This window comes from Eupeodes corollae, chromosome 2 (genome assembly GCF_945859685.1).
Source record: "Eupeodes corollae chromosome 2, idEupCoro1.1, whole genome shotgun sequence".
NCBI lineage: Eukaryota > Metazoa > Arthropoda > Insecta > Diptera > Syrphidae > Eupeodes > Eupeodes corollae.
Genome location: NC_079148.1, coordinates 100,018,030 through 100,043,722, shown reverse-complemented (window position 1 = coordinate 100,043,722; position 25,693 = coordinate 100,018,030). Strand labels below are relative to the sequence as shown.

The window sequence follows — 25,693 nt, the reverse complement described above, 5'->3', positions numbered from 1 at the left end:
AGCTGAAGCATCTATTTACAGATCTTACTACGGCAAAGTCAACCATTTCTTCAACCACAACACCTACTTTTTGGCCAAAAACAATACTCAAAAACTCAGCTTGTTTTTTAAAGCAAGAGATGAACTCATCAATTTGAACCATATACATTCCTCACCGCCCGAAATTGCCAATATTGTGCGATTTATGCAATCGCAAAGAACGCAAAGATGTAGTTCATTTCTTGGGAGTTTGTCCAATACTCAAGGAGTTCCGAAAGCACTATTTTAGGATCGATATACTCGGTTTAGAAGAAACGGTCAACGTATTGAATGAAAAACTAGCTTGGGACCTTCCCTATAAAAACCAGAATAATTGAGGAAAATTTGTAAGGTTTAAAAGTTTGAAAATTATAAAGATTATTTTATTGAATTGTATCTAATTTGTTTTTTTTTTTGTATATATAAATTATTAAAAAAATTTCAATCTGATAGACGTCCTTTGGCCAACCATTTAAAGACTTGTGTAATCTTACAAATAAGAATATACAGTTTTGTTCTTGTATCTTCTTAAGCCAATAAAACTAACTAATTAACTTGTTCAGGAGTTTTGATTTATAAGGAAACTGTTATTGATTTTTTTAAAGTTTATACAAAATTGTTAAATTATGTAAGTTAATAAGTAAGTAAGTGTTATAAATTCCTGAAAAATTAACAAACTTCTGCTTAATTCTTTCCATGCGTAAACTATTGGACTATGCTTAACTATCTCCGCTCTTAGTGAACGTTCGTAGATATATAGCTTAGTTCCTAACGTGTTTAATTACACAAACTGGAATCAGGAACTATTGAGTTCTTGGTTCGATATCATTTTCCTTCAGTTCAATTATTCTGTGCTGGTGCATAGTTTATATCAAAGAGCATCATAAAACCAACATATGACACATGAGAAAGAAACAAAAGACCACCCATCAGACTTAAGTCAGTTTATCGAAGGCTAAACTTTATGTTAAAATGTTAGAACAAAGGGATACTACAAAATTTGAATCATACACAATTTGCGTCTTTTTTTGATGTTGAAAGTGAACAACTTTTGAGTGGATAAGAGATATTTCAGTTAGTCAGGTAGGATTAATTTGTCATTTTTGATTTCATTAGTTTATCTCATGAACCTTACATTACAATACATTTAAAAGATTTAATCAGACTTACATTTATTAATTTGCAAATTTAAAGTTTCTGTGAAGCTTATTGTTTCCGAAAAATATCATAAACGCGTAGTTAAAATGAATAATAGATTTTCAAGAGGAGAACATAATATTTGTAGCCTACATTTATTCACTAACTTCTACGTTCTCTATTTAATTACCAATTACTAGGTTTTATTTTTATCCTTCAAAGGCATTAATTACTTCACTTCCAAAATAAGACAAATGAAGACAACCCTTAAATGCAACAGGTCTACACAACCAAATTCTAAGTAACATGAACTTCTATTGATTATACACACAGGCAAAGGATAGACAGAGGCACGTTCTTCTTCTCTTTACAACTTCCAAATAGTAGGATTTTCGAGAGTAATATTAAAGCGAATTACCAAACATTGACTGAAACAGACAACTTTACGACACCATCTCTTTTATAGCAGACGTGCTAATGTCTAACTAGAGAACAAGAACCTTAAATTAATGAAGTTGTTTGAAAGATTTCACTTAATGAATTAGTAAAATTTGTTTAACACTCACACATATTTTTGGTAGCGACTTACACAATAAAATATTCTATAAGTTAATTATATTTACAAATGTTCTTTTTTTGAGCTGCAGTAGGCTTAGAACTTGGATAGAATGTTAATTGGTGGATAAGACGCGACTGTTCGCTATAACTGAATATTTATTCGAATTAAATACTGCTTTAATTTCAACCTTAAACAAAATACTTATCTACGTGGGTTATAATTAAAAACAAAAATTAATATAAGAATTCGTTCTCTGTGATTCTCATGGATTAGTGTGATCAAAGGTAAGAGAATTATATTGAAAAAAATTCGAATCCGAGAACAAATGTTAACTAAGAAATCATACATTGGAAAATAAATTTATTTTTTTTTCTTAAAACAATGAATTGAATTAATAAAAAAACCTTATGTAAATAGATCTATTAAAGACCTATTAAAGCTTCGCAAGAAAAGTTTCGTAGATAATAGATATGTTATTTTTAAAACCTTTATTTCTTAATCTTATTTCTTTAAAATTACGTACAAAATAAAGTTGGTTTTATTTGAAAAATCTGTGAAACAAAATTACCTTAAGGTTATGCTGTGCACCTATAGAGTAGTTTTATTAAAAATGAAAATGTTTCTTAAAGAAAACAGGGGGATATTTTTACTGCAAAGTACAATTTTTTATGAAAAATTTAAATTCTAATGATACTAACAAATTAATTAAATAAGATACCTTTAGATCTACATATATTTGAATTATGTTATTCAACTTTGACATATGTGTGGGATATTTAACAGCCCTAAATTATCAAAATTACAAACCTCAAATACCTACTATTTGGTATGTAAATACTTCAGTGTAAGTATTTTATTTATTAAAACCTACCGCTTAGGTAAACCTTGATTTATATCACACCACGCACCGCATGCATTCTAATTAATTATTTCAAGTGACAAATTAAATTAAAACTATTCCACTTATTTTGATAGATACATTCATTCATTTTACAGCAGAAACTTTAATATTGTAAGCATCCTATACAAAAAAAAAATACAAAGAGATAAATACAAATATTGCATTCGCAGCTTATTATCTTTCTGGAAATTTGCGCTCAATGTTTCATAACTTGGGCAATTCTTTCTCGATCTTCATTAATGAGATTTTAATAATGAAAGACTTCTTAATTGGGAAAATAATTGATAGAAAAAAAAGTAAAAGAAGAAGAAAAACAGGCGGGAGAATACGTAGAACGATTTATTCTACCAATATTTTGTTTGTAATCTATTTCCACAGAAAAGGTTAAGAATCCTCATTTCCTTCTGTGCGTCGAGTCGTCGCAAAACGACGAACATCGACTTGCTGACACAAATAATTTGTTTTTCACATTTTATTTCCTTATAAAAACCAAGAAAAAGCTCCAACCCTTTTAGACAAAAAAATTATAATTGAAAATTTCAGAACAGATACAATTTTATTTTTCAAAATAGATACAAAGCATGTTATGCTTCCTCAAAGTATTTTCTTTTAAATGTTTTTAGTCTCAGTCAGCGGTATACATTTAATAGAAATTCGTACCTTATCCCCACGAAAGTGTGCATGTTATTCCTAAAAGGATTTAGAAAGAAACATAAAGGTCTTTTACCCTTTTAGTTTTAAAGTAAGAACTTACTATAGCAACTTTTTCATTTAAAAACGTCTGACAGGTGGGTAAGTTCCCTTAGTTTTTCCTCCTCAGTGAGTTTAAATAAAAATATTTATAAATCCCTTTCATGCAGGGTATCCCAAAAGAAATTTTAGTGATTTTACTTTTTATTTTTGTTCTCTTATATTTAATGTGAAAAATGGTTAAAGTTTATCTTTTTCGTTAAACTACTGATCGGATGTGTGGGCCTATGATTTCACAAAACCGAGCTGTAAAGATAGAAAGGTTTAAACAAATTAATTTATCATTATTGGTATGTAATGAAAACTTATATCACGGTAAATCTTTGAAAAAAGGATAATAGCCCGGAAAACAATTGATGATATTTTTCAATTTTCCCAAAAGAGTTAATGACATTCTTCTGATATGATTCTAATAAATTTTGTTTCGAAATTATTTCATAGACATTTAGAGGACTCCCAGTAATTGAGGTGGCTTCTTCGCTTTTAGCTTTAAAAGATAATAAATAAATAAATTGGGTGGCGCAACAGTCCGTTGTGAACCAGGGCCTAGTGACTTACAACTTTCAACCATTCCGGTGTGCGAGTACTGTTGTCAGCGATGGAAGGGACCTACAGTTTTAAGCCGAATCCGAACGGAAAATTTGAGATAGCACTTTTTCATGACAAGAATTACTCTTGGAGAATTTGTCAATTCCTCGCAAGAGGCAGTACCCGTGAAAAAACTGTAGGTGGCATAGGCAGGGATCGCACCCAAGACCTCTCGCATGACAGTACAACGCACTAACCATCATGCCACGGGTACTACAGTACAATGATGACACAATTTACCCAGCTCGCTTTGAAAAGCCATGAAGAGAATTTGTTCTAAAACCAGCTTTAAAAGAAGTTATTCTTTTTTTCGTAAAATATGGCTTTAAGTCATTTTGATGGCATTCGTTGTCTTCTGAAAATAGGTACATACTTCGTATAATAAAGGTAGATGAGATTTTTCAACTTTCAGAGTGAACAAATCTTATGAAAAATGTGTACACATGCAGATGTAGGTTATGAAAGCATACAGTTGATACAATGTAGTAGCATATAGCTTTTTAGTTTGAAAGTTCTAAATATTAAACCTCATGAAATATGCACTTTGTAACCTTTTAAAATCTCTGAATTTTACACGAAACCTTTGCATTTTTGAATTCTTTTTTTTATAGGTTGTTCGATTAAGTATACATATAAAAGACATAAAGACGTTCTAGTAATTGCCAGTTATTTTTACATAAAGGGCTATAAAAATAAGAATAAACAGACAACTTTCTATGGTTTTATTTCTGTTTAATTTATTGGTAGATTTCACTTGCAAAAAAAGGAAAGGTTTGAAAGACTAGGTTCTTGTTTCTTTTTTTATTTAAGTTGTGTTTCTTTAAAAGCGACAAATACCCGTTTCTTAAGTACTTAAAGCTTTGACCAAAATGAAGTACCCAACCGTCAACGGTGACCATTCCAATACCATGTTATCTGATTTTTGTTTTACTGAAATGAAAGACATGGCGTTATCATTTTTAGTTCGCCAGTCGGAGTTGCATTTTGACGCTTTTGAGCTTTTTTTTTGATGGTGAACAGTCCACTTAATGCAAAGAAGTCCTTGAGTTACGGCCCAAAGCAAGGTCTTCGTCAGTTGTCAGTGAACCTTTGTTGGGGAAGGTTGCCCCTGTGTTGTGCGTCTCCGTTCTGTCTGTGCTCGTTCTTTTTTATTGTTCGTGATCGTGTCGTGGAGCAGTTCATTTTTTTTATCGTCAACTCAATTCAGTGAATTTATTTTCTCATCTCTATCTGTATTGGTTCTAGACATTTTTTTTATTTTGCAATGAGAGTAGATTATTGTAATATTCGTGGGCTAAGGGCAAATTTTTTGTTGGCATACCGCCTAAGTGAAACCCAAGTAGGTGAAGATTCCGATCCTGCTGAAATTATTATTCATGGGTATAGCTTGGTAGCTTTATTCTTTTCCCACCATTAATTTCAGAAAACACTCTTGACTTGTTTCTTACCTCTGAGCCTGATAAGTACACTGTTAGTGTTCTATCTCTTCTAGGCACATCTGACCATTGAGTTATATCAGCAAATTTCTCGTGTCAAAACTGTTCAGTTAAAGAAAGAGCTCCTAAGAGAACCGATTGGCAATACGAGAAAGCCAACTGGATGGTCTCAATAATTACTTCAGGATCTTAAACTGGTCACTATGCTTCCTCGATAGTGACGTTGACGCCAGCGCTGATATGATCACAAGTTTAATTCTCCTGTAAATGAGAACTTTTATACCGAACAGGGTTAAAAGTATCAGATACAAGGAAAACGCATGGTTCGATGCGAGCTGTAAAGAGGTTATTAGGCCCAAAGAGGTAAGTTTCCGTTGCTATAAAGCCAACCGTACTGAGGAAAGCCGGAAAATGTTCAAACAAGCCAGCAAGGCCTGCAACGCCCATATTCGACGGACCAAATTTTAACATGACCAAAAGATACGAAAAAAAAAAAACTGCAATGTCCCAAAGGCAGTACAAATTGTTGGTCATTTGTAAAAAATATGAGGAACTCTTCCTCTTCTTCGGTCCCTACGCTCGTTATCAATGACACTCCTTTTGTTGGCTCTTTAAAGAAAGCTAATCTCTTTTCTAGGCAGTTCGCCTGAGTGTTATGACTCCGCCTGTACTTGAGCGAGTTAATGATTCTATGGGACCAATCTTTTTTCGCCCTCGTACTGTGGCGAAAGAGTCCCAAGAGATCTAAACACAAATAAATCCGCTGGTCCGGATGGTATCCCCTCTATTGTTCTGAAGAGGTATTCTTCAACACTGGCAAAACCACTGCGTAAGCTTTTTCATCTGTCCTACTCCTCAGGTCTCGTTTCGAGCGGATGAAAAACCGTATTTGTCCAGCCTATTCCCAAAAAAGGCGAATCTTCCTCACCCTCTAACTACCGACCGATTGCACTTACGTCCCTTCTTTTCAAGGTTATGGAAACGTTGATTAATTATCAGCTCAAGAAATATCTTGAAGATCGAAAGCTTCTTAATGACCGGCAATACTGCTTTCGTAGCAATAGGTCCACTGGTGATCTCATGGTTCATCTCACCAAACAGTGGAGCGAATTTTTACATTGTTTTGGAGAAAGTAGGATTATTGTACTTGATATTTCAAAAGCATTTGATAGGTTTTGGCATCAGGCTCTCTTATCCAAAATGCCTGCTTTCGGTTTTAATGAAACCCTCCTTCATTGGATCAGTAATTACCTTTTAAACGGTTCAACACAAGTACAATAAGATGGATTCAAGTCTGAAAACCACAAAATAAATGCTGGTGTTCCCCAGGGCTCTGTTTTATCTCCAACACTCTTTCTCATTTTTATTAATGATCTCCTGTCTGCAACTTCTAATCCAATAAATTGTTTCGCTGACGATAGTATTCTTAGCTTTTCATAACCGTTTTCAGATTCAGAAGTGCAACAACAAAATTTGATAAGCTCTTTAAATTCCGACCTAAACAGCGTTGTACAATGGAAAATCAAAAACCACGTGGAATTTAATGCTTCGAAAACCCAATGCTGTCTTGTATCGTTAAAGCGAGATATACCCCCTTTGCCATTATCCATGGATGGCACTTGCATCAATGAGACTGAACACCTCGATATTCTCGGTATGTGTGGAATGATCACATACGCGATGCCGCCAAAAATGCCATAAGGTGTTTGGGTTTCCTTAGGCCATGCAAGAAATATTTCACCCCTTCTGATCTGGCTGTAATCTACACGTCCACATCTACACGTCAAAAGCTTGAGTATAACTCCCATCTCTAGGCTGGTACTCCTGCAACTTACTTCAGCCTCTTGGATAATATTGAACGTAGAGCATTTAAATTGATAGATGATAATGTCATCATAAGTTCGTTTACTTTCAACGGCTTATGCTCTAGTGAAATAGCCAGTTGCATTCCTCCCCATAAATAGTTCAACCGTAATAACCGCGCTTCTAGGAATGTTCATCAGTATACCCTCGAGCCCAACTTCGGCCGTACTGTCAAATACAGAGATTTGTTCTTTAGCAGTACTACGCGAATGTGGAATGCCTTATCACACTCTGTCTTTCCTAGTCATTGCAATATTCATTAATTCAAAACCAATGTGCACCGACATCTCCTTTTAAACGCTCTCTCCTCTTCCTAGTGCTCACACTGTGCCTCTGCATAATAAGGGTAGTAATATCACCTTGAGTGTGTGTTTATTATAAAAAAAAAAATTGAGCACTACTGTGAAGTCAGCTGACGCAGCGGTTGTAATTAGAAGTAAGAGTTTAATACTTCTATCATTGCAAAGATTTATTTCAATTAATCGTATAATAATAAAGAAAAAAGCAAATGACGACAGAAAAATGAATGACAATCTGAAAAGGCAAAAACACCGCTGCCAACAAATTATTTAAAGGTGTTATTACATCACTTGAATAACGTAGTGTTCTATATTTTTGGTAATGTTTGCTCTTACTTATTTGTACTAATCATAACAAAAATTAATTTAAACTAAAAACTATCCCAATTAGTTTCTTAAATTTTACACTTATTTTTAAAAATTCCATCTTCACTCTTAGAACCTATGGGTAGATGTGTATTTTATATTATTTTTACCGTAATTGAAATGAAATGTTATGTAATGAGAATGTAAGTGGAATCAATTAAGCATTCGTAGAACACTCAACTTGAATTTTAAACAAAACATTAAATTTATTCAAAAAAGCTTCTTCTCTTTTATCATTCAGAATCAGGCTTTCTCAGCAGCATCACTTTACTTAAGTACAATTTCATACTTTTTTTTAACAATAACTACCGATTCATAAAGATATTGGACATTAAGTTACAAAAATTAAAAATAATAATTATAAAATTATAAATCATACTGCATAAAGAAATACTTTTAACCCCGAATTAATATTGAAATGGTTTTTGTTGAATCTGCATCCTTCTGCTAAAAATTCTTACAAATTTTAAACAGTCCAAATTTTAAGAATTTTACTTACCATAATTTAAATCATTCATTAACATACTTTTCTTGGTACAACAAATTGTTTAATAAAAATACTTTGCTTAAAATAATTTACCTGAAATTAATTCAGCATGTAAGACTATACCTCTCTATATCCTTTTAAACAAAAACCTTTTGCTTATATGTGCCTATTTTGTTTCAAAATTGTGATGCTTGTGAATTTTCAATTTTTATTCTGTAGTGCATACAGTCTAGCTATTCTTCATTTTTTTGAATGAACTTGCTAGAATCTATTATAACAATTTCCTAGATATTCCTGCGAACAAAAAACATTATTTACCTTTTTTGTAATACTTGTTTATCTCTTCTATTTAAAATTCTCTCCCAGTAGCATAATTACTACATCGTATCTTCATGAAGCAGCTACTAAAATAAATATCAAGCTATGTTGCATATTATGTACCTTTGCATAACATATACATTATGTAATATTTACCGACTGCTGATTGATATTGGGGTTTCCATTTAGTCATACATGATATAGATATCTATATTAAATAACGTGAGTACCCTCAATACATTGAAAAAATGATTTTTTTATTTAATATATATTAAGAGATATTTCTTCCCTTTAAAAAATTGATTTTATAAACATTCAATAAGTTATTATAGACTCGTTAACAGCTTTAAACTAATTGTATGACCATGACCTTTTTATTCTTACCTATTTTCCTACTATCAAAGTTACATGACGTTTACATTTGGTAACGTTTAACCAATTTTAATTAATGTTTATTCTTCTAAATTTATATCATACACTTAGTCTTATTTTTAAACCATATTTTAATTAGCTCTTCCTGTTCCTGTCCGATTTATATTAGTTAAATTGAATTCAAGATTAAGGATTAAATTTAAACAAATGCAATTGTCTGTGCAAAAACGAGGCTACACTTTTTTCGGTTATTAATTGTAGATGTTAATTTTTGCCAAAGAAAATTAAACTTAATGAACTTCGCGAGCATCACTTTTCCGCAATGCTTTTAAAACTTACCGGTTTCTAAGAAAACGTCAGAAATGTAAACATAAAAGACAAATCTATAATTAAAAAATTTAAAGAAATTGTAAAATTTAAAAATTCCATTTTTCGAGGTGCGAAAAGTTTTATATAAAAATTTAAGAAAAAAAAGTGCAACAGCTAACGTCAAGTAGCCACTTAGTTCTAAAAAAAAACCCTAAATAAAAAAAAGGGGCTGGGATGCGACCCACACTGATAACTTCCCATCCCATCTGTATATTTGTTTTGCTTAAAAGTTTGTAGGTTTTCTTGTTGTCTTAAAAAAGTTGTCAGTTGAATTATTCTTAAATATTTTTCATATAATGTAATAGTTTAGTTTCAAAATCTAGTTTTGTTAAATAGAATTTTAGTAGAAAACAAATGTTTACCAATTTAAGTAGTATTTCTTAACTTTTTTTATTTCTTATATAAATAAATACAAATTGGATGAATGAAAATTAATTTGAAATATATCAAGAACCGAACATCAATTTTTACCAAATTTATTTTTTAAACAAAATGATTAAATATCGAAAACAATATTTTCTGTGAAATAAAATAAGTTTGAAGACAATATTTTTAATTTTTGAAAAGATATTTGAGCGAAAGCAAATAATTTTTTCCAACTTTTATTAAGTTTTAATTTTTTGTATGAAAAAACTGTCATTTCGGTTTTCTTTCAATATTTTTCAAACTATTGAAAACGATATTTCTTATAAGTTGAAATTAGTTGGAAGCCATAGTTTTGAACTTTTGAAACGATATTTGAGTCGAAAATTAATGTTTACCACCTTTGTTAATTTTTGTTAAGTGTTTTAATTTTCTGTAAAAAAAGTGTCAATTCGATTTTTCTTAAAAGTTTACTGAATTTTGACAACAATATTTTTTAAAAGATTAAATTAGTTTGAAGCCAATATCCCAAAGTATTGAAAAGATATTTCAGTCAAAAATCTATTTACTACTATTTACTACTACGTTATTTTACGTTGCACGAAATTGTTTTGGAGAAAAAATCATTTTTTTATTCGTTAAATTTCGAGGTAACAAATATTTTTTTCAGTTTTTTTTTATTTATAAAAAACTGTTAATTTTAATTTTTTTCTAAAATATATTTGTGTGGTATTACGTTACAATATACAATTTTATTCAACTCGCTAGCGTTATTGGTTCGTATGTTCACCTTTTTTTCAAATTGCTATGGTGAAAAAAGTACCCACTCAATCTTGAGGGCCCTTTCTGCATTATTATCTGTGTACCAAAATTTATTTAAAGTCGATATCTCTACTGGTTCTTGACCTGTGAAGGAGGAAAAAACGTCGCGAACGTACGTCCGATTTGTCGATTCGACTAATCAGACCCATTACAGTAACTTCCTATGGAAGTTAAAAAACATTATTGTTTTTTATTTTCTCTCAAATCGTTAGAGTGTTGTTTTTATTATTATTTTTTTGTACAATTTCACGTAAAATTTATATATATAATATATAATTTTACCCGTTTTCGAGATATCAATTAAAAAAATTTTTTTTAATCCAAAAAAGAATGTTAACATTTTTTATAAATAAATATTTTTTAGGCATCATAAAAGCTTGTGCAGAAAAAAATTTATTGAAATCGGTCCATGAGTTCGTGGAAAAAAAAATAAATACAAAACAATTTTTCTTATTGAAAGAAGCCAAGTTAAGTTTTCTGGAGTTCGTCCAAAATTTAGAAACACGATATCTTTTTAATATCTATTGATAGAACAATCAAATAAAGAACCTTGTTTTGTAGAAAAAATACAGTCTTAATTGTCCCAACGACAAGTTGCGAAAAATCAAAGTTTCACTTTTTGGAAACTTGTATATAGCTTAGAAAGTTACTGTATTAATTAATCAATGAAAATGTAAGACTCTGACCAATAAAAGGTTTAACCGAGAGTCTTTTCTTTCTTTTAATGTAATTATAAGCTAATAAAACTTGAATTATGTAGGTAAGTGTTGTTTGTTGCTAAAAATGGTATGTTTATGAAAGATGGTAAACATTTTTAATTATTCATGAGAACTAAGAACCTTAAAAATGCCTTACAAATATTTATGCGTAGATATTGAAAATTAAAGGTTTCTTTTTAAAGAAAATTGAATTAACCGTTCAATTTTTAGAATCTCTAACCAAAATCTATCGTGCTATAAATTCTACTATTCAACTTTCATTTAAAAAAAAATAAATTGAATAAAAAAAACCATTGAAAAACCATGACAAACCAAATACGAAGTTACATTGTCCCACCGATTGCTGATGGTAGTGCCCAGAATATGAGAAGGGAAAGTTTTGGCATTTGGTACCGTACTTCACATTTTTTAGCAGCCTGTCACAAATAAAGCCTTTCCTGTTTCACAGCATTTTGCATTGCAGTGAGAGCCAGTTTACCATATAAATAATGTTCCACAGATATTTAAAAGTCATAAAGAGAGAGTTGATTGCAAGTGTTAACACAACCTTACTGTTACACCTTTTCTTCAATTTTTTTTCAGAATAACACTCGATCTGTTTAAGTTCTGCCAGTACGCAGATTGATTATTATTCAGTTGTTTGTTTGCAATGGGTTTAACAGGGTACTCGGCCTTCAAAGCTATAAAATCACAAGAATTCGACATTTCAGATGGACAATTTTTAATATTTCGAGGATAGGTATCGTTAAATGGAAGACCCTGCAATGATAGAACATTACATACAATTCTTTGTGAAAAATCGTCATCTTCGATATTTGAAATTACTGCAGCTAAAAACATTTACTTAAAAAAAATGCAATAGCATTTACTGTTCAAAACTTACTTACTTAATTACTTACTTAAAGTGGCACTACAGTCTTATGTGAACTAGGGCCTCACCCAACAAACTTCACGCTCTAGTTCGGTCCCTAGCTAGATGTGTCCGATTTCGCGCTCCAAGTTGGGTGAAGTCAATTTGCACTTGTGCACGCCACCTGATCCGCGGTCTTCCTCTACTGCGCTGTTCTGTGGGTGTGGATTCGAAGACCTTTCGGGCCGGACCATTACTTTCAATGAGCTTTAAGTGACCCAGCCATCTTAATCGTTGGACTTTTACCCTTCTGGCTAAGTTTACGTCGCTGTACAGCGCGTTAATTCATCTTCTCCTATACTCCACTTTCGGTCGTTTCCAGAGAAGAACTTTTCTCTGGAAACGACCCAAGGTGCTATCATCCGCTTTTGTCATAGTCCATGCTTCTGCGATGTATAGCAGGACGGGATTTATGAGGGTCTTAAATAGCCACACTTTGGTCCCTCGAGAGAGATTTTTTGCTTTCCTGCTCAATTGCTTCCTTCGCACAAAGAAACAGCGGTTAGCAAGAGTTATTTTTCGTTTGATTTCAGCGCTGGTGTTGTTTTCTGCGTTTACAGTGAAGCCTTAAAGACCTCAAAATTACATCCGTGGATGTTGGCGTCCTTTCTTGACGACAGCATGTATTTTGTTTTGCCCTTATTAACTGTGAAACCCCATTGACATCCCGCTGAGTTCTTCCCATTATGTCAATGTCATCAACATATCTAAGTAATTGGACAGAGTTTGGAAAGATAGTGTCTCTAGTGTTGACGTGAGAGCTCTGCACTATTCTTTCAAGTACTATGTTAAAAAAATTGCATGACAGCTCATCATCTTGTCTGAAACCCTTTTTTGAGATCGAAAGATTCTGTTAAGTTTTTTTCAAATTTTATGGAGCAGCGTGAATTCTTCATGGTCATCCTGCACAAACGGACGAGTTTGGCAAGGATGCCAAAACTAGCCATGGCTCTATACAGCTCGGCCCTGTAGAAATAGATGCTGTCATATGCGGCCTTGAAATCGATGAAATGATGGAGGGTGTCGATTAGGTGTTCTTGGGTTTTTTCCAGGATCTGTCGTAATGTGAATATTTGATCGACTGTGGACTTTCCTGGTCTAAAACCACACTGATAATTACCTATCAGGTTGTTGATGATGGATTTTAGACGTTCACATATTACGGCAGAGAAGATTTTAATTAGGCTGATTTCTCTATAGTTGCTGCAGTTTAGAGGGTTTCCTTTTTTTAGAATCGGGCAAACAATACATAGGTTCCATTCATCGGGCATGCTATTTTCTGACCATATCTAACAGATAAGTTGGTGCATGCTCCCAACCAACTTATCTCCAGCTGCTTTAAAGAGCTCGACATTCAAGCCATCCTCTCCAGTGGCGTTATTAGACATCAGATTAAGTCGCGAGAACGGGATTGTTCAAAACAACTTCCAATAATTTTTATAAAACTTATATTATCATAACTTCACTACCATCCCCATACTGAACTTCTTTCTTTCTTTCTTTCTTTCAATACTTCAAAAACATTATTTAACTAAATTATTTCTTTTTTTCTTAGTTTCAGAATATTTTCGAAACAGTGGCAATGGCATGATCTCAAGGAGACGACCTACTTCACAAAACGGCTGGGGTGAAATGCATGAAATGGAAAATATTATCCATTATAAATAAAGAGGGGTGAATAGTTAATAAAATAAAACAAAACCAAAAAAAATATGATAAAGTTTTATAAATACTCGGAGAAGACAAAAAGTTGTTATTATGTATTATAGGTACCTCTGTACTATAATGTACTTAAAATATAAGTTAAAAGTTATTCAAAATAATAAAAACTCAATTTTATTTATGATTTCCTTTTATTTATTAAGTTTTATCGTTATTATAAATTGAATATAAAGTATGACACTTGATGTATAGCTAAGCTATTGTTATATGATTTAAATAAATGTATTTACGTATTATGTATAATGTAGAGCTATAGTTTTATTGCACTTTTATAATATTTTTATGTAAAGTTGTATATTGTATATTTATTGTTGTATTTTTGTAAATGTTAATGTAAAAAAAAAGAAATACAAAATGTAATTAGGCATTATTTACATACACAAAAAAAAAACAAAGAATTTACATCTTTAAGAATTCAAATATATGTTACTTGTTAATATAACAACAATAACAACAAAATAATTATTAAAAAATAAAATGATAAATGCGAGTTTAAATTACTTATGCAAAGAAAATTTGTGTGTTGTTTTTTTTTTATTTACTTTTCTATTTGATTTTTGACTAACAATTAAAAATGGCATAAGACTAAACGAACTTAATGCGTTCATGCTCTGCGCACTGCATCAATGTTCTTTTTTATTAAATTTTCTTGGAAGACTACTAATATATTTTTGGATTAGGGCTTTTATTTAAAAGATTATACAATTAAATAATAGAAACAAAATCTGGATCACTGTTGTGTATTTATATTTAATTAGTTTTTCTTCCTCGACACCACTTCAGACAACGGACTCAGGCTGATCGATTTCGCTGCGGAGCGAGACGTTCTGGTAGCTAGTACGCAGTTCACACATCTCAATATCAACAAGAGGACATGGAAATCTCAGGATCAATCAGCCGTCAACCAGATTGACCACAAAGCGATCGACGCACGACACTTCTCCAGTATACAGGATATCCGAACATTCCGAGGGGCCAACATTGACTCGGACCACTACCTCGTTATAGCCAAGGTACGGCTACGGATATCCCGATCGAAGCCAAAACAAGGAAGTACTATGAAAAGAGTCCACGTTAGACGGGTACAATCGCAAGAGGCTGCCATGTCCTTTTCCGATCGAGTCTCTACTAACCTCTTAAGAAGTCCTATGCTTCCTGCATTAAGCATTGAAAACCAGTGGCAACATTGCCTTTGCAGCCATCAGAGATGCAACCTCTGAAGTGCTAGGTTTCACGCGGCCACAATAGCGAAACCCCTGGTTTGACGACGAATGCCGACAAGCACGCACAGCGAAACAAGAGGCACACAAAACTGCGCGGCGCTGCACAGAAAGACCAGAGCTGCTCGTGAGCTCTACGAGCAGAAGAGGTGAGTGAAACACCGGTGAGCGATCGAGGAGATAGAAGGATGTCACAACAGGAATGAGGTTCGTAAATTTTACCAAAAGGTAAGAAATACCTCCCAAGGGTACTAGCCACGAACCGCAGCCTTTAAAGACGATCACGGGAACATCGTAGTAGAACCGCAGTCTTTGTAGAGAATATGGAAAGTACAAAAATCAAATGGGGTGGCGCAACAGTCCGTTGTGAACCAGGACCTAGTGACTAACAACTCGCAACCATTCCTGTGTGCGAGTACTGTTGTCAGGAATCGAAGGGACCTACAATTTTAGGCCAAATCCGAACGTCTAGTTTTGAGAAAGCCTTTTTTCATGACAAGAATTACTCTTGAAGGATTTGTCAATTCCTAGAGAGAGGCAGTACCCGCGAAAATTATTTTTTTTTAATTAAGGTGGCACAGGCAGGGATTGAACCCAAGACCCCTTGCATGACAGTCCAACGCACTAACCATCATGCTACGGGTACTACATATATGGAAAGTACACTTCTCCAAATTATATAACGGCGATGACAAACCGAATTCCGCTGCTGGAGCTGACGGCATCGCTGCCGAACTATTCAAAGCAGCAGGTGATGACTTGGTACGGAGCATGCACCAATTCATCTGCAAAATATGGTCGGAAGAAAGCATGCCCGATAAGTGGAATCTTAGCATAGTGTGCCCGATACATAAGAAAGGAGACCCTCTAAACTGCGCCAACTATAACAGAGGCATAAGTCTACTTAACATGGATTACAAAATCTTCTTTGCCGTAATATGTGAACGTCTAAAGTCCATCGTCAACAACCTAATAGGTCCTTATCAGTGTGGCTGACCGAAAAAGTCCACTATCGATCAAATATTCACATTACGGCAGATCTCTCTTTATCGATTTTAAAGAATTTTGCAAAACTCAACCGTCAACACTAAAGGCACAATTCTCCAAAGGTTCATCCACTTACTCGGATAAGCAGATGATATTGACATAGTTGGAAGATCAAAGTGTGATGTCAGTGGAGCGTTTTTGAACATTGCGACGGAAGCGAAGAAGATGGGTTTAGTAGTCAATGAGGACAAGACCAAGTATATGCCGTCATCAAAAAAGAACATTGAACAACGACGTCTTGGACAAAACGTCACCATATACAGCTATAACTTTGAGGTAGTTAAGGACTTTGTCTACCTAGGTCCGCTATTAATACAGACAACGACACCAGCGCTGAAATCAAACGACGAATAACTCTTGCAAATCGCTGCTTCTATGGACTTAGAAGGCAATTGAGCAGTAAAGTCCTCTCTCGAGCATCTAAAATCACCATCTATAAGACACTCATTATCCCGGTTCTCATTTATGGCGCTGAGGCCTGGACCCTGTCAAAGAAAGATGAGAACGTGTTAGGGTGCTTCGAGAGAAAAATTCTTCTTTGGTCCCGTACGCATAGATGGAGAATTGAGGAGAAGATATAACGACGAACTGTACGGGCTGTACAGCGACATTGACCTAGTTAAGAGAATTAAAATCTAACGAATTAGATGGCTAGGTCATGTAGAGCGAATGAACATCAACGCTCCAGCCCGGAAGGTCTTCGAATTTAATGCCGAGGGACGGCGCAGTAGACGAAGACAGCGGCTCAGGTGGCGCACTCAGGTGGGTGAAGACCTCAACCAACTTGGCGTGCGAAACTGGAGACTAGCTAGCTAGGGACCGAGCTGGCTGGAGACGCATGTTGGTTGAGGCCCAGGTCCGCCCGGACTGCAGCGCCAGCTTAAGTAAGTAAGTAAGTTTTCAACAGAAAAAGGCAAAACGGTGTGAAAAAAAGTTTTTGTAACAAATCTGTTATCTACTTAATTTTGTATATCAAGATTTTCAAACACATTAAACAACACATAAAAATAATATTGAAAACTAGTACTTTTCAAATTAAGCAAATAGTTAAAATCAGATTTAAATTAAGCACTAAAAACTTAGTTCAAACTTATTTTCTAAAACTATTAAAATCAAGTTTAAAACTTCATATATTCAGAAAAAATCTAATTTCGCCGACAATAGCTATGGTTTAATTAATATGGTATGTAAATCTTCATCTTCAACTATCATTTCTTCAACATAATAAACATTTCCATATGTTTAAAAAAAAAACTCGGCTTACAAAAACTAAACTACATACTATGTTCTTATTAAAGTTTATAATTAATAATATAAAGGGTTTTAATTTTGTATCTGTATCTTTTCTGAAGATTTATAAAAATGATTTGAAAGTTTTATTCTTATATGTAATGGTGCTACAGTCAATATGAAGTCACCACAAACTTTTGTAGGACTAATAAGTTAATGAAAACATGCACATAGAAAAGTTGATTTGTCAGATCATTGGAAAAACACACAAAAATTAGCAAAGTTAGTTGAAATAAATTGAAATTCAAATTCTTTTGCAATAACTGAGTTGAGCTTGGGTTTTTAAATGACGTTATAGGGTTTTAGTATGTTGAACACAACTCTATGATTACAGCCTGATTTTGATTATAATAAAATGAATCACTAAATAGTGAAAAACACAACCAATCAATATTTCAAATTTTATTGTTCTTACCAAGATCTCTAAAGATCTTACCAGCTTGGCGATCGAATTCAAAAAGGGACAATTCAAGTTTTCTTAGAATCATAATCGATTTACATAAATGCGAAAAACAAAGCTTTCATTATATACATTGTACATATGTACATACAATTTTGGCGCATTGCAGATGGCAAAACAGTTTTATGATATCATCTAGCATTGATTTCAAATATAATTTACAAACAATTGTAGAAAGGGATTATCTCTTAATCCGAGTAGCAAAAAACAATAAGAAACACTTCATAGGGTAAAGTTTACAATGTTTGGTAATTAGAGTAAGATGTTTAAATTCAATATAAATTAATTCAATATAATTAATTAAGTAAAAAGATTTAAGTTATCAATATAATAAAATAAAGCGATTTAAATCACAAACATCCCGGCGCCCCTGAACCAGTTTCAGGACAGTGGAAGGATGGCCAATTTAGCTATAGGTCGAGTAGATGTTCCATTTGACGTTCGTACAGTGGCCACACGAACAAGTTGATCAGCACCCGGTGAAACATTTTCAATCTGGCCCAGCAACCATTTTGTTGGTGGTAAGTTTGGCTCTTTAATTACCACAATATCACCTGGTTTCAGATTTGGAAGTTGTTTTTGCCATTTGGGTCGTTCTTGGAGACTCGTAAGATACTCCTGCTGCCACCGCTTCCAGAATCCTTGAACCATGTTTTGCAAAAAATTCCAATGGGTCAAACGATTTGTTGGGGTTTCGAGTTGACTCGGCTTAGGCACAGCTGTTGTTGGTTCACCTATGAGAAAATGAGAAGGTGTTAAAGGGTTTAAATCCACATCAGAGAGACAACATAAAGGTCTAGAGTTTAAGATAGCTTCGATTTGACAAGTTACTGTCGTTAACTCTTCAAAGGTCAATATTGTAGACCCAATGACACGCCGAAGGTGAAGCTTTACGGATCGTATACCTGACTCCCACAACCCACCGAAGTGAGGTGCGGAGGGTGGAATGAAATGCCAGGCAATTCCATCCTTTGCAAGCGATGAGATTACTGTATCGTTATGCTTTTGGGACAGTACCAGTTGATGCATTTCAGAGAGACAACGTTTTGCTCCTTGGAAGTTTGTTCCGTTGTCACTGTAAATGTTCCGACACAGTCCACGTCTGGAAACAAATCGACGCAGAGCGGCAAGGAACGCATCAGTAGTGAGATCACTTACAACCTCTAAGTGTATTGCTTTGGTCGAAAAACATATGAAGAGTGCAATATAGGCCTTCAGCAGTTTCGGTTTTCTACCTCGATTAAGTTTGATTGTGAGCGGGCCAGCGTAATCACAACCTGTGTCTGTAAACGCTCGATTCGGCTGAATCCGTTGAAGTGGAAGGTTTCCCATGAGTTGCTCACAAGTTGCTTTGCGCTGCATGAAGCATGGTTTGCAGCGATGTATCACCTTTCTTACAATGTTTCGGCTACCCATTATCCAAAACTGCTGCCGCACAAATGTAAATGTTTCCGACACTCCAGCATGCATATATCTGTTATGAATGTCCTCTACAATAAGAAAAGAAATTTTATTAGTTTTTGGAAGTATTATAGGATGTTTAATATTATATGAAACTGCTGCATGTTTTATACGACCGCCGACGCGTAAGAGTCCATCGCTGTCCAAAAATGCAGAGTATTTTAGTAAATTTGACTTCGGCGATAAAGTCTTAGTTTTAAGCAAGTCGTCTATTTCCCTGGGATAAGAAGTCAGCTGCACATGTTTTAAGACAGAAATTTTTGCAGAATGAATTTCATGGAATTTCAAGCCACCTGAAACGCGAACGCCAGTTGATTTCACGCGTAAATTTGATATATAACGACGAATATATGCAAGCACTCTAATTAACCGATGCCACGAAGATATATTATCAATAATGTCTTGAATAACGCTTGCATAAAACCACGAAACAAAGATATTAGTAGGCAATGGTCTGGCCTCGAGTTGAACTGGATCCTTATTAGCAACTTCATTATATGTGCAACGCTTAGAATGAATTGGCCAACGTTCTTCCGATTCGGATAGCCAAGAAGGACCAGACCACCATAGACTATGATTTACGAGTTCGGAAGGGGAAACACCGCGCGACGCACAATCAGCTGGGTTAGATTGCGAAGCAATATGCCTCCACGAATGACTTGGAACCGTTTCCAATATAGTTGAAGTGCGATTTGCCACGAACGTTGTCCACCGACGGGGAGGTGAATTAAGCCAATGAAGCACTATTTCTGAGTCACACCACGCACATACTCTAATAGATTTGTGAACATTCAAAGAAGATTTTATGAGTTTTAAAAGTTTCGATAAAAGAAGGGCTCCACAGAGCTCTAATCGGGGAATAGAAAGAGGTTTTAAAGGAGCCACCTTTGTCTTCGCCGCGATTATTGTCACTTTTACTTCACCCGAGACCGTTCTAGATCGCGCATACACAACGGCTGCATATGCCAACGTAGAGGCGTCCGAAAACCCGTGAAGTTCTATGTCCTTTTCAGAAAATATATTACGTCGTACCCGAATGTCCCGAAACAAAGGAAGTTCATCTCGATGGTTCATCCATTGGGTAGTTATCCTTTGTGGAAGCGGGTCATCCCATCCTAATTTAAGTTCTGATGACCAAAGTTCTTGGAACATAATTTTAAAGATGATCACGGATGGAGCCAAAAAACCTAACGGGTCATATATTCGTGCAACTTCCGATAGAAGAGTTCTTCTTGTTAGAGATTGGTTAAGCTTAGGTTGATTGAAACGAAATGAAAAGACATCATTGCTTGGGTTCCAGTACATTCCTAATACCTTGATGAAGGAAGACGACTTTTCATAATCCAAAGAAGAATACTCACAATCTTCTGATGGTATCTTAGCCAGAAGACTCCAGCAATTTGAACTCCACTTACTAAGTTGGATTTTGGCTAACGATAGAAGTTCTACAAGTTCTGACTGAATTCTCATAAGATCTTCAATAGAGTTTGCTCCCGTCATGATGTCATCAACGTAGACATCGTTCAAAAGAATTCGAGCTGCAATAGGATGTGTTACTTGATAATCCTCAGCAAGCTGTTTCAAGACACGAACAGCCAAAAATGGAGCTGAAGAAGTTCCATAAGTTACAGTTTTGAGTCGAAAGTGTTTCACATTTTCGGTAGGAGAATTTCGCCAGACAATACGCTGATAGTCTGTTTCGGGTTTTCGGATCAAAATCTGTCGAAACATTTTTACTATATCGGCTGTAAATACGAATCGATGCTGGCGGAAACGAAGACAAACTCCGAAAAGATCTCTTTGTATAGGAGGACCTATGTATAAATGGCTATTAATAGACTGCCCAGTTGAGTCACCGACTGAGCCATCAAAAACGACCCGAAGCTTAGTCGTAGAACTGTCGGGCTTAAACACCGCATGATGTGCAAGATAAAAATGTCGACCATGGGAAGATTTTGCCTCATCATCAGGTACGCTTTCCATATGACCAAGACTTAAGTAATCTTCCATAAACTTTCTATATTGTCGCTCTAAGTCAGGGTTTTTTTGAAATCGACGCTCCATAGAATTTAGCCGAGACATGGCGGCAGCTAGTGTGTTACCAAACGAAGGCGATGGAGTTTTCAAAAGTAAAGGAACAATATATCTACCGTCTTCAGAGCGCGAAACAAATTTACGAAATAATAATTCAGCAGGATCATTATCTGTTTGGATCCTGACTGTGGAAACTTCCTCCAGTTCCCAAAAGCGTTGCAAGAGATAATCAGTATCAACAGATGATTCGGCATTACATATGCCAACGCAAGAAATTTGATTAAAAACGAATTCTCCTGTAATGACCCATCCAAAGGAAGTATTCTGCGCCAACGGTCTTCCTTCTGGGCCTATGATTTGTTCTGGTTTTAGAATCGACCAAACTCTGTCTGCTCCTAGTAAAATATCTACCGAACTCGAAATATTAAATAGTGGATCAGCTAGTTCCAACCCTTGAATATAGGCCCACGACGAACTATCAACAGAGTGAGTTGGTAAGTTAGAAGTTAGTTTGCTCAAAATATGTGCATCACACTGTAGAACGGTGTTGCTAACCCTCGAAGCCAATAAAATTGACATATATCCGTTAGTGTGACCAGCATTTGCAGAAGAAAGTCCTAAAATAGGAATCCGAGAATGTTTTCGACGAAGACCAATACGTTGAGCTAATGCTTCTGTAATGAATGAAGACTGTGACCCTGTGTCTAGTAACACTCTACATTTTATTAGTTCACCCTGATGATTACGAACATAGGAGAGAATGGTAGGCAAAAATGTTTGCTTTGGAAAACCAAAATTGAAAGAATGGTTGGTCAACAAGGGAGAATCAGAACTAGCAATAGGAACACCGGAGGTAACGTCAGCATTTGAGTTGTCTACAGGAAAATCGGAAGAAGATTTCCCTTTCGAAGAATATTCAGGACCACTAGATTGATTGGAGTGGACAAGTGAGTGATGCCGCGATTTACAGACTCGACAACGAAAATGGCTAAAGCATTTGTAAGATGCGTGGCCAGAACGAAGGCAATTAAAACACAATGAATTGTCTTTAAGAAATTTCCGACGAGAATCAATACTTAGCGAAATAAACGAAGGACACTCTGATAGTTTGTGATCACCTTTGCATTTGAAGCACTTAGGGTTTTGTCCTGCTGACTCAGCTACGTGTGAGCGAATTGAAGTCGGGTGCTTTTTTCGCGATGTACCCGGAGTGTTCATAGGAGTGCAAGATTCAAACGCATCACATCGTAATTCAAGAAAATCAAGCAATTCCTGCACTTTACAGTCGTCCCGAGAACCTACTTTTTTAGCCCAAGCATGTCTGGTTGCCTCATCGAGCTTGTTGAGAAGCAGAAAAATAATCCAAGGGTCACGCGTTTCTTTCTTCGCTGCCTGAAGACCACGAATAACTTCATCGGCACCGTCCGTAATTTTTCGTAAGGTGTCTGGATTTGACGAAGACATAGTAGGCAGTGAAACGAACGATTGTATAAGGGAATGTACGAGTAAGTTTACGCGATTATACCGTTTTTCGAGTTTTGTCCATGCCCCAATATAATTAGCATCGGTGGGGGATATATGGCTGATAAGATCAGCAGCTTCGTTTCGCAAAAAAGATTTTAAGAAATGAAATTTTTGAGTAGAGGTAAGCTTATCATTTGTATCTACCGTATCGATAAACATGTCGCGAAATGTAGGCCAATCTTTGTAATTGCCGGAAAATGGAGGAATGTTAATTTTAGGAAGGCTTACATTCGAAGATTTACAAGACGAATTCAGTTTGCTAAGAAATGAGGATTGATTTTGGGCAAGCTCCTCGACAAGATTAATTTGTTTATCAACACTCTGTTTTTCCCGAATAGCTTTCGTAAATTTCGTATGTGCACCAAAATATTTCATTTCGTATTCTTCAAATTCTGCTTCAAGCGTAAAAACTGCTTGCTCGTCTAAACCTTCCAAAGACGAAATATGGTGGAACGAAAAGTCTTTCCACGCGATTTCTAATTTTTCTAATCTGACTTCTAACATCGGTAAATCTTCATCGCCCGTAAGAGATTCACAAAAATTCGTCGCACGCGTAATGGCTCCCTTAGCATGTCCACGAAGTTGCAGTGACGTCATTTTAATCAAATACAATTATTGTTCTTAATTAAGAAATCGAAATTTAATCCACCACACCTTGAATAATTTCTTAAAGATTTCTATAAACCGGTACTTTAAGCTATTGTCTTTTTAGCGATTAATATTAATAAGTTTAATTAGCTATTGAATACTTTTTCTTATTAGTGAATTAAACACTCGATTTTTCAATTAATCACCAGTTCAAAAAATATAAAATATCGGGATCGAAGGACCAATGATTTTGATTATAATAAAATGAATCACTAAATAGTGAAAAACACAACCAATCAATATTTCAAATTTTATTGTTCTTACCAAGATCTCTAAAGATCTTACCAGCTTGGCGATCGAATTCAAAAAGGGACAATTCAAGTTTTCTTAGAATCATAATCGATTTACATAAATGCGAAAAACAAAGCTTTCATTATATACATTGTACATATGTACATACAATTTTGGCGCATTGCAGATGGCAAAACAGTTTTATGATATCATCTAGCATTGATTTCAAATATAATTTACAAACAATTGTAGAAAGGGATTATCTCTTAATCCGAGTAGCAAAAAACAATAAGAAACACTTCATAGGGTAAAGTTTACAATGTTTGGTAATTAGAGTAAGATGTTTAAATTCAATATAAATTAATTCAATATAATTAATTAAGTAAAAAGATTTAAGTTATCAATATAATAAAATAAAGCGATTTAAATCACAAACACAGCCATTGGGACTCAAGAAAGTATGAAACGTTCCAAACGTGCGATGTGAAACTACTTTCGATACCAGAATACAATTTAAAAACAAAAATCGAGCTTAAGGAAAGGAAGACAGAATCTCTCGCTAAAATGTTCAAAATTCTAAAAAAAAAAAAATTCCCAGTCCAATTATGGACCTTCTTTCTATTTTAAAGAGAATCAAATAATTAAGAATAATATTGACAGTATAATGTGAATGTTTGAATATTAAAATTATAATTTTCAACATCTAACCACAAAACTGAGATTTTGAGTCTATCACATAATGTTTTGATTCTATAAGTATGACTCAGTTTTTCAATATAAGCGAACTCTCTAGTTGATTTCGACGAAAGTACAATATGTTCTGTGATTTCATTGAAGCATAAAGAAAGTTTTTTTCAGCAATATTTTGTGTATACATATGCACAGAGAAATGTGGAAAGAAAAATCACTAAAGCCATTCGCTTTTTCATTGGAATAAAAACTCGAATGCAAGTAGAAAATCCATTTCACTGAAGGAATCAAGGATATACTCAACATAATATACTTTCGGTTTTTATCTTCTTTGGATTTCTGGTTTATATCGACTTGTCATATTCATCATATTAAGAATGTTCGTAAGAGTCAAAAGTCTTATTTAGATAAAGGCAATCATTTTTTAGAAATATTTAGAAATAAGTTAAGAAGATGAAAAATGTATGTAAGAGCTTCAAAAGCTGAAGTAAAGTGAAGCTACAAAATCGAAATTGAACGCAAGAAACTTGTCAAAAACGAATCAAGAATAAATTTTGTTTGCATATAGGTTTGGCATAGATGGGTTAAAGATTAGAAGATTCCAATAAACGGGCTATGTGGTAAAGAAAAGATTGGCACGTGGATCGTACCAACAGTTATTTAAATATTCCACCAATTTTATGAGTTGTATGTTGTTCTTGTGACCTTTACAAGCTTGCTGTCAGCCGGTTAGGTGAAGTTTGGCCAGGTGCGAAGCTCGAGGTTGTCGTTGTGGAAGACATTCCCAGCAAACATAGAGCCCGTATCTGGATACCGATTGAACCTGCTGGTATCGAGGACATTCTCGAGATGGTCAAAGTGTGTAACCCGTCCCTTCCGACGCATAACTGGAAAATAGCCAAGCTAGAGGAGGTGAAGGGTCTTTATAGGAGCGCCATTGTGGTAATCAATAAAGAATCCTTGGCTCCTCTAGCCCTAAACGAGGGCTCCATAAACTATGGTTTCGAAACCATTAAAATTCGTATATATAAAAAAGATGAGGTTAACGCGGAAAGCGGGCCTCCAAAAACTACCGAAGGTGAACTAGCG

At 34.6% G+C, this 25,693-nt stretch overlaps 2 protein-coding genes across 3 annotated transcripts in view; one reads left to right on the top strand and one right to left on the bottom strand.

Moving 5' to 3' along the window:
• Positions 1–14,230, top strand: part of LOC129947600 (cysteinyl leukotriene receptor 1) — a 180,521-nt gene extending 166,291 nt beyond the window's left edge. Inside the window, exons 7-8 of one of the 2 annotated variants that reach the window (XR_008781736.1) lie at positions 8,774–8,944; positions 13,833–14,230. Coding sequence is in view for 1 of the 2 variants with exons in the window: in XM_056058230.1 (XP_055914205.1) it covers positions 13,833–13,945 (113 nt within the window). In the remaining variant the exon portion in view is untranslated. The remainder of the gene's footprint in view (positions 1–8,773; positions 8,945–13,832) is intronic. The other variant, XM_056058230.1, reaches the window with a different exon arrangement.
• A 4,167-nt stretch (positions 14,231–18,397) lies between these two features.
• Positions 18,398–23,632, bottom strand: LOC129945144 (uncharacterized). The gene has a single exon (XM_056054802.1). It carries the CDS (start codon positions 23,630–23,632, stop codon positions 18,398–18,400), a length of 5,235 nt encoding a protein of 1,744 aa, XP_055910777.1.
• Between the last annotated feature and the right edge of the window lie 2,061 nt (positions 23,633–25,693).